The sequence below is a fragment of the Macaca mulatta genome, chromosome 1 (genome assembly GCF_049350105.2).
Source record: "Macaca mulatta isolate MMU2019108-1 chromosome 1, T2T-MMU8v2.0, whole genome shotgun sequence".
Classification (NCBI taxonomy): Eukaryota; Metazoa; Chordata; class Mammalia; order Primates; family Cercopithecidae; genus Macaca; species Macaca mulatta.
In genome coordinates, this window is record NC_133406.1 from 34,207,822 (window position 1) to 34,223,083 (window position 15,262).

General features: G+C 39.8%; 1 protein-coding gene across 1 annotated transcript in view; it reads left to right on the top strand.

Annotated features, from left to right (window-relative positions):
- The window catches only part of PAPPA2 (pappalysin 2), a 303,315-nt gene that overhangs the window by 222,164 nt on the left and 65,889 nt on the right, over positions 1-15,262 (top strand). The window contains exon 16 of the mRNA XM_015123561.3: positions 963-1,176. Coding sequence (XP_014979047.3) covers positions 963-1,176 — 214 coding nt within the window. The remainder of the gene's footprint in view (positions 1-962; positions 1,177-15,262) is intronic.

The following is a 15,262-nucleotide window of genomic DNA, read 5'->3' on the forward strand; positions in this document are numbered from 1 at the left end:
TAGACTTTCCTCTATTTTTATTTGATGATGTGTACCCCAGAGGCAAGCCTACTAGAATGGTTGTCCTGATAATATTCATAATCAAGATACAGTCTATTGTGTACATTTTAAAATTTAATATTTAACAACCATCCTTTGAGTAATGTGTGACTTTGTCCCTGGCTTTAGTGCTGGTTAGAGATAAAGATTGGGTGGAGCCTGCTCTAACTGATGGCTTCTCAGACTTTGGTGTGCTTAATAATGACTCAGGAGGCTTGCTATAATTGCAAATTCCTGAACCTTTTCCAAGAGATTCTTGCTTAGTGAGTCTGGGGTGAGATAATGATGCTATGGTGAGTAGTTCATGGATTGCATTTGGAGAAACCATGAATCGTACTAAGGCATATAGTATAGTGTTTAAATACAGAACTCTGCATCCAAAGTGCCTCTGTTCAAACCCTGATTCTGCCCCTTACTAATTCGGGCAAGTTACCAATCCCCAATTTCCTCATCTGCATAATAGGGGATAATAATAGGATCTATTTCATAGGGTTGTTTGGGGTTTGAAGTTTACACAAGTTAATACATGTAAAATGCTTAGAACAGTGCCTGGCATATAATAAGCACTATAAAAGTGTCATCTATTATTATTTTAATGCTTTCCATGATACCATCATTGCTATATTTTTTATTATTTGTAGGTAGGAAAAGAAGTAATGATTTAGTTGGTAGCCCTTCTTTCATTTGGGTCAAGAAATATTTATCTGACCTCTGTTTTATGTAAGAGCATCACACTGGATGCTCTATAAGTAAAAAGATGTAGGACAAACATTTGACATGGGATTTTTGAGATGCTACTCAAGAAAGAATAATGTGACTTTTGAAAGACACCAGTAAGTTGAGAGGTTTTTATTTCATCTGCTATGATTATCTTTCTGGGCTCTCTGTTCTAAGCATCTTGTGCTTCTCTCTCTTGGAGTCAGGACTGAGCCCATGGCTGACATGTCTTGAAGATGGTCTCTGGTCTCTCCCTGAAGTCTACTGCAAGTTGGAGTGTGATGCTCCCCCTGTTATTCTGAATGCCAACTTGCTCCTGCCTCACTGCCTCCAGGACAACCATGACGTGGGCACCATCTGCAAATATGAATGCAAACCAGGGTACTATGTGGCAGAAAGTGCAGAGGGTAAAGTCAGGAAGTAAGTTGAATTGTTCCTGGTCTTTGGAGTTCTACCTACCTCGCTGCTTGTTATGTTTGTTTTTCTGTACGATCTCTCTTTACCTGCAGGACTATATTCTCCAGTCACGACAGGTAGGTGACCTGCTGTGCTTTCTGTAAATGTATTCTGTCCCATAGAAGATCCCACAGTCTCACTTGGGTACTTTTTAAAATAATTTCTGCCCTAATGATCGCTTTCCCTGAAAGTAGGAGTTAGCAGCATCCCAAGTGTTGTATGTGTCACCTGAATCCAACTCTGTGTCGGCCTATACTCGTCAGTCCAGTTTACAACTGCAGGCCTGGCTTGGTCCCCAGTGCAGACCCTTATGAGCTGTGGATATTGGGAAAATTCCTTTCTCTGCCTCAATTTTCTTTCTATAAAAAGGGGATGATGATAACAAAAAAAAATATCTACCAGTTAGGGCTGATGTAGGAACTAAATGAATGATATGAATAAAACATAAAATTCAGTATATTTACTTTAAAAATATAAAACTCAACTGGCTATTAATATTGTTATTATGTCTTTCTGCTTTCTCCTTCCTGAATTTTAAGTATGTGCACTCCTAGACCTGTGGCCAGAAACACTTTTCTTCCAATGTCGTGGGGGATCTGAAAGAACAAAAACTTTATAATGTAATTTAAGAGGAAGGGCTTCCACTAGAGTCATCTTGGGGTTCAAATCCTCATCTCCCCTTTATCAGCTGAGTAACCTCAGGCAAGTTACTTAACTCCTTGGGTCTTGGTCTCCTTCCTTTCTTCTAGGTCTCCTTCTTATCCTTTTAAGTTTAGAATAATGCTTTCATCAGTATTGAGTTGAAAGATAATTCAACCTTCAACTCAATATCCAACTCAAGGTTAACTCAATATCCAGCCCAGTGCCTGGCTTGTGCCAATTACTCAATAAATTGTTTCAGAAAAAGAAACTTTTTATGAGTGAACAAAAACTTTCAGGGAAAGAAACTCCTTGCATTTAGGAAATAGTAGCTATTCTTTCTCTACCATAAATTATGAAGCTACAGGAGAAACCAAATCTGTTTCTTACCTAGCACTTACCTAGCTACATTAGTTCAAAGCCTGTCAATATGTATTCTTTTAAGATTTTGTTTTTGAACTAACAAAATCCTAGCCATGGTATTACCAGTGGTGCCGGGGCATACAACCTTTGCTTGTAAGCTAGGATGGTCTAAAGGGACAGAAAAAAAATCAGGAAGCTATCTGACTCCCATTTACCCTTTCTCTAGTTGATCTCTCAACCATGTTAACATTTGGCCAATAGAGCAATGGCTTCTCCCAGGGCCTTCCACTCTAGAAAAGGCCCATGCTCATAAGTGGGAGGGGAAGAGCAAGCCCATACCCTGCCCTTTCCACCAGAGGGAAGGGCCAGGCTGATTAGAACATAAACAATACTGATGAAAAATTCATAGGAGGCAACACTCCCTGGTTCAGTGGTCTCTAGCAGATGCAGTAAACAGTTTTTGACAACCAAGAGCATATTTGCATGTGATTTTCATAGCATCTAGAGGCAATTTGCATAGGCAGTGAGTACCCAGGTAATCTTCAAGTGAAAACGTTACTACAATTACCCTGAAGGCTGCTGTTTTCTTGCTTTTATTCTCTCTAGTCTTGCCTCTTTTTTCACACACCAGCAGCCACCTCAGATATCTGCAGAATAGTACCATGAAGAATAAATGACCAGGGGCCAGAGAAATGTCTCAGGACTGGGAGGAATTAAAGACAGCAAGATCATCACCAGTTTTCTGGGCCATGTCTCAGCTTTATGTTGGGAAAAAACGAGGCCTCCACCCAGAACTCTGGGTGGAGTTCTGGGTTTGAGGGACATTTTTGGACACAGCTTTTCTGACTGAGAAAGTAGATGCTTGCATCACAATGTCAGCATCAGTTTGGGCTTAAACGTTGACATTCACAAGCACCATGCTGAGGAAAGATTAAATTATTTACTGTGTTATGTAAGCTGATTAAATCTTAGTTTACACCTGTTTACATAGCAGGTGGCGGATTGGTAATCAGAAGTTTGCAAGTCTAGCATAAATCACTGCCACTTGCTGCTCATGTTTACTCAGTGAACTATGTCAGCCTTGTTCCTTGCATGTGGAAAAAGCCCAGCATTGTACAAACGAGGCCCTCAACTTCTTTCTAGGACATGCAAGCACAAAGAGAAGAAATTGAGAAAAGCAGAAGGGAAATCAATCCAGAGAGAATGGGCACATGATAATTTTATGCTACTGTACAGTGTAGTAAAAAAATTTTTTTGAGGGTTATATTTGCAACTTGTTTGCATGACCCTGAGCAAAATACTCAACGTCCATGTATCTCAGTTTTTGCATCTATAATGTGGGAAGTAGTAACTATTTATATCCAACAATGTTGTTTTGAGGCTGAATGTCGGGCAATGTCGTGAAAGCATTTTACAAACTTTGAAGTTCAAAACATATGCTATGCCAGATATTACTTTTTGTTCATCTTTTTTTAAAAGAAGAAAACAATTACTAAAATATCAGCCAAATACATTCCCCTCCTGCTGCTTCTCAAGTCCATGGTTTCAAGACAAAAGAATGATAAGTGCTGGATTTGACTTCCTCTGATATCCCTGTTCCAGCTTTGTCTCATTCTACCCAGGGATGTCACAGATGACATATTCATCCCCTGCATGCTCTGTGCCAGTCTCTGGGTTAGGAATAAAGACAGACACATAAATAAGACCTGGGCAGTCCAACCTCAAAAAATGGAGTCAGGATCTTTGTTATAGAGTTGTTGGCCACACCTTCCTTCTTGAAACTCTTCTTCCTTGATTCTCTTCCATCTTGCTCCCTGATTCATGTTCCTTCTTCCTGTCTGTCCACCCTTGATTTCCTTTTCTGCTTTTAGTCCTCTGCCCATTTCTTTAAAGTTGATGTTTTTCTGAGTTCTCTTTTCCAACTTGTCAGGCATGATGCTCATTTACCCTGTAGCCTCAGTTACCATCTGCATGCTGATGGTTCCTAAATTCATACCTGCCAATATAGTATCTTCCCTTAAGGGCCATAAGGCCCATAAGACCAACTGTCTATGGATGTTGCCGCTTAGATATCCTGTCTACATCTTGAACTCTTAACTATGCAAAACAGAGCCTATTATAATTCCTTTCAAACATGCATGTCTTTCTGTGTTCTGTGAAGCTGGTTGAACCGGGTGCGTGCACATCACCTGAGACTCTTCAGTGCCCTTTACCTTCTCTCAAATCAGTTATCAACTCTGTCATTATCTTACTGACTCAGATATGCTTGTTTCTCTCCATCCCTGCTGTCGAGTCTCTATAATAGACTATTATAATTTCTCACCTCTGAACTGATCTTTCTGTCTCCAGTCCTTTTCCCTTCAATATATTCACCACTTTGCAGCAAAAATGGCCTTCAAAAACCTCAAATCCAGTTTTGTTATTTCCCCACATGAAAATGAATGACCAGCCTACCTGCCACTTTATTTAAGGGCAAAAAGTTGAATATTAAGATAGTTTCAGTGCCTGCACAATCTAGCAGGGCCTTGCTTACTTCTCCAGCCTCATTGCTCACTATCTTCCCTGCAGACCACTTCCCTTCAGCTCTTACACAACCTTCTTAGCATAGGCTCTAATACTACTGGAGTTCTTTTATATCTTCATGGAAGCCATGGCAGTCGGGGCCTTCAGACATGGAATTCCTTCTTCCCAGAGCTCTCCCTGGCAGTAACCTTTTGCTTGACTAACTCTTACTCTCTTATTTTTAGTGTAGGTGTGACGTTGTCCAGGAAGTTTACCAGGTCTCCCCAGACTGTAGGCCTCCTCTCATAGGCTGCCATTGTACACCAAATTTCTCTGATGATATCACTTATCTCACTGATTACAAATGATCTGGTTACTCATCTCTTTTGGCAAATAGACCATGAATATTTTGCTTAGCATCTTGTGCCCAATGACTAGTTATTTACTGGTAGGTATTCAATACTTTCTAAATGGGTAAAAGCATTGCATTTATATGCAAACTTATGATAGAATTTTGATGTGAAAGTTGATGCTAAAAATAGTGAAGAAGAGGAGAGGTTTTCTTACGAGGTAATAGAGATCCCTGTTTCAAATGTTTTAGAGTGAATGAGAACTTTAAACATATATATGTAGTATTTTTTTCTAGCAATTATCTCAACGACATAGAAAGAATGGTCATTCTTCAAAGACAGTTTTAATTTTATTTATTCAACAGACATTTATGCCTGATTAGTGCCACTCTTTGCAAGTTAACGGTAACAGAAAAAGGATTACCTCTCAACAAGCTCACCAGAAAGATGCTTCTCATACTTGGCTGCTCATGAGAATCACCCAGGGAGATTTTAAAAATCCTAATGTCCAGGTCACACCCCAAACCAATTACATCAGAATCTCTGGGGGTGGGGTCCAGACATCTGTATTTTCCAAAGTTCCCCAAGTTGCTACCATGTACAGCCAAGGTCAAGAAGCACTGGTCTAGTCAAACTTTTGTTCCTGTTAGATTAACATCAGTTATGAAATTTTGACTTTCCTGAAAGATCCAGAATAAGGCTTCTCTATTTAAAATTTTTGTAGCAGCACTTTTGCATGATAGATTTTAACACGTCTCTTTGAGACTTTTTTATTTTTGAGGGTAATAGAGAAAATGTAAGCAAAATTGTAACTCCAAGGAGGTTGTAAAGTATATGTAGTTTCAGGAGTTCTTTCCTTGTCACATTGTAGAATATGCACAAACTCTCCTTTAAGACCCTTTCTTTTTTCTCCTATGCAATTTACTTCCACATACACATCATTGTTAATCATTCCTTTGCTGTCATTAACCTGATTTCCTGGGAAGCTAAAGTAAGTGTGATTGACTTATATTTTATCATTATGACCATATTATGTTCTCCCTTATCTTTCACTTCCATGGTTGCCTTTTTCTCATTATGTGTTATCTTTATGTGTGGTTAGGTTAACGTCATTAGAGCCCATAATTAATTTAACTTCTAAATGATTCAAACCTTCCAACTTTAGTTAGACAATCTTTGTTTCTATAAGTCACTCATCAAGCTGCCATCTGTGGGGTGCTGTAGTGTCAGATCTTCTTTTGGGTAATTGTAAACATCCATCCTTTCTGAGGGTTGCCCACAGCATCAACTTTTCCAAAGTATGTAAATCTGTTTAAGTTCTATAAACACAAATGAAAATCAAGGCTGAAATTAACAGGCCTCACATTTTGACTATTTATTATTTAACAAATGTTTGGTTGGTGAATGCCTTTAGTGAAACCTTGTCTGACCTAACTTGGGGGAGAGCCTGAGATGGACTGGAGCTGGGTGTGTATATTTGACTCGTTTCCACACACATAGAAAGATTGGTGTGGCAGTGTTAAAAAGCTTAAAGCCTGGGCTCTGTTCTGTTGGGTATTGATGAGGATGACTATGGTGATGATAATTTGTCACTATGTGCTATATATGCTAGGTATTTTGTTCATAATACCCCATAATTTGTCATAACAGTAATACATTTTATCATTAACAAAATAATAGTATAGTAAAATATATTATTATATAATAGTATATAATTTGATATAGTAATTATAATATTTTAATATATTATTATTATCCCCTATTATACATGAGGAAGCTGAGACTCAGTGTGGTTAAGTAGCCTGCCCATGATCACTCAGCCAATAAATGGTAAAATTAGGATGAAAACCATTCTGACTCCAGAAACTGTGCTATTGGCTACAAAGGCTTTTTGTTTCAGCAAATCACTTCATTTCTCTCAGCCCTTTCCTGCATTCGTAAAATAAACAGAAATAATTGAGTGATTTCTAGCCCCAAACATTTCTATTTTATTTTCTATCTCCACAATGAGAAGAGCCAACACTTTGGTAAAACATCATTGCAAGAAGTGGTAGATACATAACAATTTATTACCATCAGAAAAAAAAGCAGTGATATATTAAAACACAACTGTTACACAGACATGGACTTAGTAGACAGCACTTAGGGCACTGTTAGAATAATACCTGAATAACTTTTGGTCTGCATGAGGAGCCAAGGTTTTGTTCTCTCCTTCTTGATGGGTTTTGGTTCATTGTTATCCATTCACATCCAAGAAAACTGGATCTAGTTCTCCCTTGAAGTTGGAATATTCGGAAAACTTTTTTAGAATTTCTAGAATTAAGTTTTAGAATTAAACACATCCCTAAAACTTCTAAAGAAGGTAATTTAGTCAAATGGCTAAGAAGGGTTTTCTTAGTCCAAGATTTATCTCTTCATTTAGTGGTTAATTATACAGGGTCTGGCATTATTGAGATCTAAATTTGAATCTCAACTCCACTATTTATTAGCTTTTTGACCTTGAGCAAGTTACTGATCTGTACTGAACATCATTATTCTGATTTACAGGATAGAAATAATAGGTGTACTCACTGGTTTTTGTAAGGAATAAATGAGATAATAGATGCAAAGAACTGAGCGAAATTTTTGGTCATATTATGCTTCAGTTCATCAACACTGCTGCTGTTTATGATCATCACCATCATCATTATCATTATCATTATCATTACCATTACCATCATCATCAACACCATCATAATTTCTACCAGGTTAATGGCTCTTACAAAATGACTGTTGCCGTTTGGGCTATCCTTCTGGTGCAATAGGGAAATTTCTTCTTTAACATGGAGTATACTCAGCTACATTTTTATCAGTGGCCATTGTCTCCCATCTGTGGTTGGTTCCTATGCTAAAAACAAAACAAAACAAAACAAATTTTAAAAAAACAAAATAGCACAGAGTCCAGGAAGACTGGAATTGGCATTCGAGGTCAGAGGTACAGGTCTTCAATTACCAGTGGAAAAAGTGCATTTCCCTTGCCTATAAAAGAAAACACACACCAAAATAGAAAGTTTACTAAATTTTTAAAAATGTACTATTCTCCCCCAATTAGTACACTCTCTGTCTGCTTTATATCATCCTGCTGACAACTCAAGAAGTGACCAAGTACTACAGTGGCTTCAAGTAGATCAAGGAAAATGGGGGAAAGAGGGAGAAAAAGAAACCACATAATCAGCAAGATAGATCTGGTCATAATTTAAAAAATTAGGATGAGCAAATAAAGTCAGGCTGGTCTGGAAGGAGAAGGGCAAGGGCATGTCCTGGAGACATTACCCAGATTTTTAGGCTCTTGATCTTTTTGAACCATAGCTTGAAACTCTGGAAGATTCAAACTGACTTTATCCTATCCTAGGAAGGGAAAGAAAGACTTGGTTAATCAACTGAAAACAGTGCAGATAAGGCAAGATAAAACTCATTAAGTATCCTGGATTCATAGCTTTTAAAAAATTATAAAAGTAATCTACCTAATTGTTAAGCTCTGTGTCATAGCGATGTGCCTATACATAGGTGAATAGGTGCTAAACCTACACACGTGTATACACATGTTCTATCTATGATTGCTCAAGGAAAGAACACACATTAATCTCTATGTACACTCATGTAACTGTGAGAAATAGAAATGTGTTTTCTTTCCAATAAGACCTTGCCTGGCTTTATAATTAGTGTTTATAGTAAATACATTCAAAATTTATCCTTGGAATCCTCAAATCTCTTGCCATTGTAGGATAATGTGAGCTTTAGGCTAATTTATTAAAGCCTCTTTTGGCTTCACAGTGATTGAATCTCTGCCCCAGGCCTTGGCCACTCATATACACACCTAGCTGCAGACCAGATCTTGACTGCAGGCTTCAAGGGGCCTGGTGACCGGCATGCATGCTCTCACTTCAAACTCAGCCCTTGTTGAATTCGTAAATTTACCTGTTAACTTCAACCCCAAACTAGAGAGCATCACATTGTAAAACTTGCTGTTTTATATTGACTACTAATTTCTATTAATCAGAGTAAATTTTTAGAAACCTGAGTAAGAGCTTAATTGTTATATATAAACCAGTAGGACTTTATTCAACCCATAACTTCACCCCCTGCTGTTCTTTCTGGTCTTCGTTTGTCCTACTCCTCCTTTGTCTCTGGCTCACACTTTCTTCAGCCCATTGAGTGAACATTTTGGTTGTGGTTTTGCTTTTGCTCTCTAGTGATGGGGTCAGGCCAGGTCAAACTGATTCATGAACTGTCTCCTGAGGGATTCTGGGTGGGACAGAAATATGAAGAATTAAGTAGGGTGGAGAAAATGAGCAGAATGTCAACATTCCATACTCATCACACACGCACACACACACACACACACACACACACAGAGAGAGAGAGAGAGAGAGAGAGAGAGAGAGAGAGGGACAGAGACAGAGACAGAGACAGAGAGAGAGAGAGGAGTGTGGCTGAGCAGATCTTCTGATCATCAGGCATGGCTAGTAATTTCCGCTGCTTGTTGATCATGGTCATGTGCCATTCATTGAACTGCATACTTTAAATATACTACCTCACATAATCTACTTATGACCCTGTGGAGAATGTATGACTATCCCTATTTTCCAGCGAGGAAAACTGAGAATAATGGAGTTTACGTGATTTTTTTTTTAAGTTAGAGATTTATTAAGCACCAAGGCTAGAGCTCTAACATCTCCTGATTCCAGAGCACCTGCTTTCAGCCACTCTGCCACATGTTCTTCCTGATGAGAATCTCCCAGTGCAGCCACTAAAGGCCTGCTGAAGCCACCGTGACTTCCAATTCTCCCTTTTCAGTCAGGGCAAGGAAAAGGGTAATCAGCTCTTTTTCTTCCAGCCCACATCAAGGAATGTAATGTCAGGAGTATGGCCAATGCAGGATCCACCTGTGTGTATTCCAGGTCCTTAGGTATACCACACCTTTTTAGAGGTTCTGATAACACTTTAGCAGACTAGGGTCTTATCATTGCTGTGGCTTCCAGATAAGGGACCATGCAAATAACATTGCTTTCTCAAGGAGCAACAGTGACCTGCAGTGGTTACTTCCCAAGTGAGGGTGTGAGTGTGTGTATATACCTGTGAGCACTTTTGATCATGCCTGTCTGTGAGTCAGACTGATCAGGAACAGAAATATAACAATACCTGGAGGAATTCTTGTGCTAAAAACTTTGTGAAGATGACAAAAGGAGTTCTTACAAATGAGATCACCTGTCCCCTGAAGTTGAGTGTATACAGTGTATTGCTCTTTTCTGCCAGAGTTTTGTTCCAGTGGACTTCCCTCAGGCTCTTCCCCTGCCCTGACCCTCCCCAACAAGAGGTAGAAAAGAGAGGGAGGGAAGGAGAGGTAGAGGGAATATGCATATTTCCTCCATTTCTCCATTTACACTTTTGGCTAAGACTTTTTAAAGTCTCTGGGTTCTCACCTGCACTGTTCCCTCTGCCTGGCATATCCTCCTCCGCTTCTCTACCTGGTGAACCCACTCAAAGTCTTCCTTTGCTGATATTCTTCATGCCTGCAGGCAGTGTTGGTGCCTCTCTCAGGTCAGTATTCCAACCCTATTATAATATTTATATTTGTTTTTACAACTGCAAGACCTAATATAGTAAATAGGCATATCCTTGGTGCTCAATAAATCTTTGTTGAATGAATGTGTAAATGGACAAGTAACTGAATGGTGAAAGAAAGAGGTTCCTATTAAATGTTGTTTTTAGTTTGGGGTGTAACCTGGGCATATTTGGTAGAAAAACCTGTTGGCTGCATGGAGAATGGAAGAAACTCATGAAAAGAGATGAAGTGGGAGTTGTTGAACTTGAAGTGAGCGAGACTAGGAAAGGAGATGTAGATGATTAAGACATCAGCAATGGAAAATGGAGAAGGGGCCCCAAACTTGGGTTTAGGTGTTCAAACCTAGGGACCAGGCATGATTGTACCTGCCAATCTGGAGACATGAGAATTAGCAGAAGAAAGTCCAAAGATAAAAGTGAGGGGTGGGACGTGGAAGTAAAATAGTCTACACACTTTTACGAGTTAGCAGGTGGCTCATTTTTTTCAGAGAGGCTCTATTTTACATGTGAGGAGAGCTTTGTAAGGGGCTTTTTTTTTTTTTTCTTTGTCAGAGAAGAAGGCCAAATCCAGTATGTCTTGTTGGATGGTCCTGCTGATACTATTTCTCATCTTGTAGAAAGGGCTAGAATAGGACACCAGGAGATCTGGTATTAGAGAGTGCATGATAACTATGATGGGCTGCAGACTTACCATGTCTGAAGTCCACTTACTCTGTATTTAGGAAATTTGTTTGGGAAACCAGGCCCGCAATTTGTTAGAGGAAAACTGGCATGGGCTTTGGAAGTGCTGATGGTTCTGTTTGGGGCTAAGTAGAGAACTGTGTCTTTTAAATTGGTCTAGATCACTATTTCTCAATCTTTAATATGCATAGGAATTATTTGGGGGTCTTTTAAAAATGCACATTCTTGTTGAGTCAGTCTGAAGTGGATCCTGAGATTTATTTCTAACAAGCTCCCTGGTGATTCTAATATTGCTACTTTAGGTACCACACTGTGTGTAGTAAGAGGTTTAACCGTATTCTGAGTGAAAAGGCTTTCTAACTTCAGTTCAAAAACTGACCATGTATCAGACAAAACACAACAAATTAATGCTTTAGTTTTCTAATTCGTATAATGGAAATCATGCAATTGCCTCTTTCCCTTACATCTTCTTTTTAGGGATATTCTAAATGATAGGATTTGGGGATCCTCAGCACAAACTCACTAATGAGGAGAGGTAATTTATCTGTAGCTCCATTGGTGGAAACATGAGTGCTTCCATATAGGCATTGGCATGAGACTCATCATAGTGCACATCTCTGCTGTGCCATCAACCAGTTAGATAACCCCAGGCAAGTTATTTTATGTTTCTAAATCCTACCTCATCTATAAAATCAACATCTATACATTCATTGAACCAATATTTATTGACAGCTATTATGTACCAGGCATTGTGCTGTGCACTGGGAATATCATAGCAAATAATGCTTTGCCCTCACCAAGCTCTTTTCCATGGTGGGAGCTGATGATAAGCAAGTAAAACCAATATACAAAACAATTCAGGGTATGCATCCTATGAAAGAAAAAAAGATGCTTTGATTAAGAAAGAAAAAGTTAGAGGGGCAAAATAAGGATGGTCTGGGGTGGTAAGAATTATGCTTAGATAGGAAGAAAGAGAAGGAGCCAGTCAGGAGAAGATTAAAAAAAAGAAAAGCATCATGACTCGAGAGAATGGCATCAACTCTTGTGGCTGGAAAGGTCATGGGTTGTGCTTGGGATTCTAAGTCCAGTGTCGGTGAAGTGCATTAAGGAAGGTGAATGTGGCATTGAATAAGGTTGGAGAAATTGGGGCCAGAACACACAGGACCTTGTAGACTGAAGAAAGAACTTTGGATTTCATTTTTCCTCCTAACAGAAGCAATGGAAATGTTCTACACAGGGAAATTTATTTTTTTGAAAGTTCCCTCTGACTGGTGTTCGCTGACTGGCTGGGAAGGGATCCAGAGGAGAAGTGGAGTGTTCAGTTAGGAAGTGAGAGATGGTGGCTTGTGTTAATGTTTGTGGTAATGCTGAAGTGTAGAGACAATTTTCAGAAATACCTGGGAGATGGAGCAGGACTTGTTGACAGGTTAGAAGAAAGCAGATGGGGTGAGCAAAAAGGTAAGATTGAGAGGAAGAATAGAATCAGTGATGGCTTCTAAGTTCCAAGTTTGAGCAACAGGGCAGCTGATGGTATCATTTACTGAGCTGGGGATGGTTGAGGAGGCTAATATGTGGAGTGATGGAATCAAGAATCTAAACAATAATAGTCCCTATCACACAAAGTGTGTTTGAGGACAAAATCGTATAGATGTATATTTTTCTATACAATAGTTAGCACTTAAGTGCTCTACATGTTGTTGTTTTTCTGTTGTTGTTATTATTCTTGAGGGAGTACCCACTGGAGACACCAGGTGCCCTTGATCGGCAAAGACATGATAATTCTCTGGGACTCAACAAATCATTCTTTTATTTTCTCCAATGGAAAATAAATGTTGCTCTTGAAAACCTTACAGTGGTGATAGAAGGATGGGGTAGACTATGTGTGCCTCAAGTGACATCAATCAAACTTTCAGCCAACTTTTGATTACAAGATCTTTATTTCTGGCAATGATGTAAGAAGCAGAAAGAGCACAGCTGGGTTTTCAGCACTAGGAGGATACCATAAGTTCTCGAAATTGGAAAAAGCACCTTCTAACTTGGAAATTGTGCTGATTTGTCTAGAGAAGTTAGAGGGAAAATAAATACAAACCTTCCCCCAACCCCAACTCCTCATGCTACCATTTACAGAGTAAGGAAGAAATCACAGAGCAAGAACTCTCAATTAACAACCCTAGCCAAAAGGCTGGATGCTTAGCAAAGACCAAATGGAATAGTCACAGGGCTGTGAGGTGGATGATCTTCCTCTCTGGTTTCTACACCTTATTAGCATGGGAAGGTAGCCTGAATTTTAGTAGTTTGCCAACCTGGCTGCACATAAAAACTTCTGACAAGTTTAAAGATACGGAGTCCTGGGCCACTCTCAGGAGGTTTAATGCACTAAGCCTAGCAATCCAGATTTTTTTAAGTGGCTTCTACATAATTCTGATGGGATTGGTCTACACATGTAAGTTGGAAATCATTGATCTCATGATCAGAATGTTATATTATGAATTGAGAACTTTGAAATCTATGAATTGCTGTGTGCGGGTAAATCACTTCATGGTTATTAATGTGATTTCCTGTCTACAAATGAGATGTTTTGGCTGATAGACAGCGAGTAGAATGTTTTACATGGAGGGTGCTTGGCATGGGCTATCAGAGATGTTTTGGAATCTCTGTCCTGGTAAGGGCCTGTTTGTCTAGTATCCAATGCTATCATTCTTTCAAATGCAATCTATTCACTTCATGACTTCAAGGAGTCGTTTGGTTCCTGATGCATAAGCCATACACAAAGGATCATTGTGAATAAACCAGTTTTTTCATTCATGATTTTAAAGGTGTCAAAGGTCACTCCTCAACATCACCAAACTAGAAGCAATGCAGAGGCACTGGAAATCAGTCCATCCATTGCTGTGTCTCAGTCAGTTTGAGCTGCCGCAACAGAACACCATAGATGGGTGGCTTAAACAACATGCATTTGTGTCTCACAGGTCCGGAACTTGAGAAGTCCAAGGTGCTGGCAGATCCCTTATCTGGCGAGGGTACCTTCCTAGCTTGCAGATGATTGTCTTTTTTTTTTTTTTTTTGAGACAGAGTCTCACTCTGTCTACCAGGCTGGAGTGCAGTGGTGTGATCTCGGCTCACTGCAATCTCTGCCTCCCAGGTTCAAGCAATTCTTTTGCCTCAGCCTACCAAATAGCTGGGAGTGCAGGCGCTTGCCACCTCGCCTGGCTAATTTTTGTAATTTTAGTAGAGACGGGGTTTCACCATGTTGGCCAGGCTGACCTCGAACTCCTGACTTCATGATCTGCCCACCTCGGCCTCCCAAAGTGCTGGGATTACAGGCATGAGCCACCGCACCTGGCCAGATGATTATCTTTTTTCTGTGTCCTCACATGGCAGAGCACAGAGAGGGCAAGCTGTTACGTGTCTTCTCATGAGGGCATTGGGAAGGCTCCACCCTCATGACTTAATTACCTTCCAAAGACCCTACCCACTAAAATACCATCACATTGGGAGTTAGCATTTCACCATATGAGTTTGCGAGGTCCACAAACATTTAGTCCATAGCGCTAAGTAACAAAAACATGAGCAGGATGGGTGGCAAGATTTAGGCTTCAGTCTTCTTCAAGGGCCCTGTGGGGAAACCAAATTTCTTGGGACTAGGAAGAATCCAGAACACTCTGAATTCCTGGCACAATCCAACCAGCTCATAGCACTGCAGTGCCAAATTTCATACCATGAAATCTCAAGGCTTGCACCATAAGCTGAGATCCACGACATGAACATCAGGCAAAATGAGACAGCCCTCACTATTGGGCCCTGAGATACTTAACCTATCAAATGCTTTGCTAGAAGACTGAGGGTGGAGACGTTGGTTGTCTGATATAGAGAGATGTGGAAGTCCTGGGAGGCCCATGGAGAGATGGCAG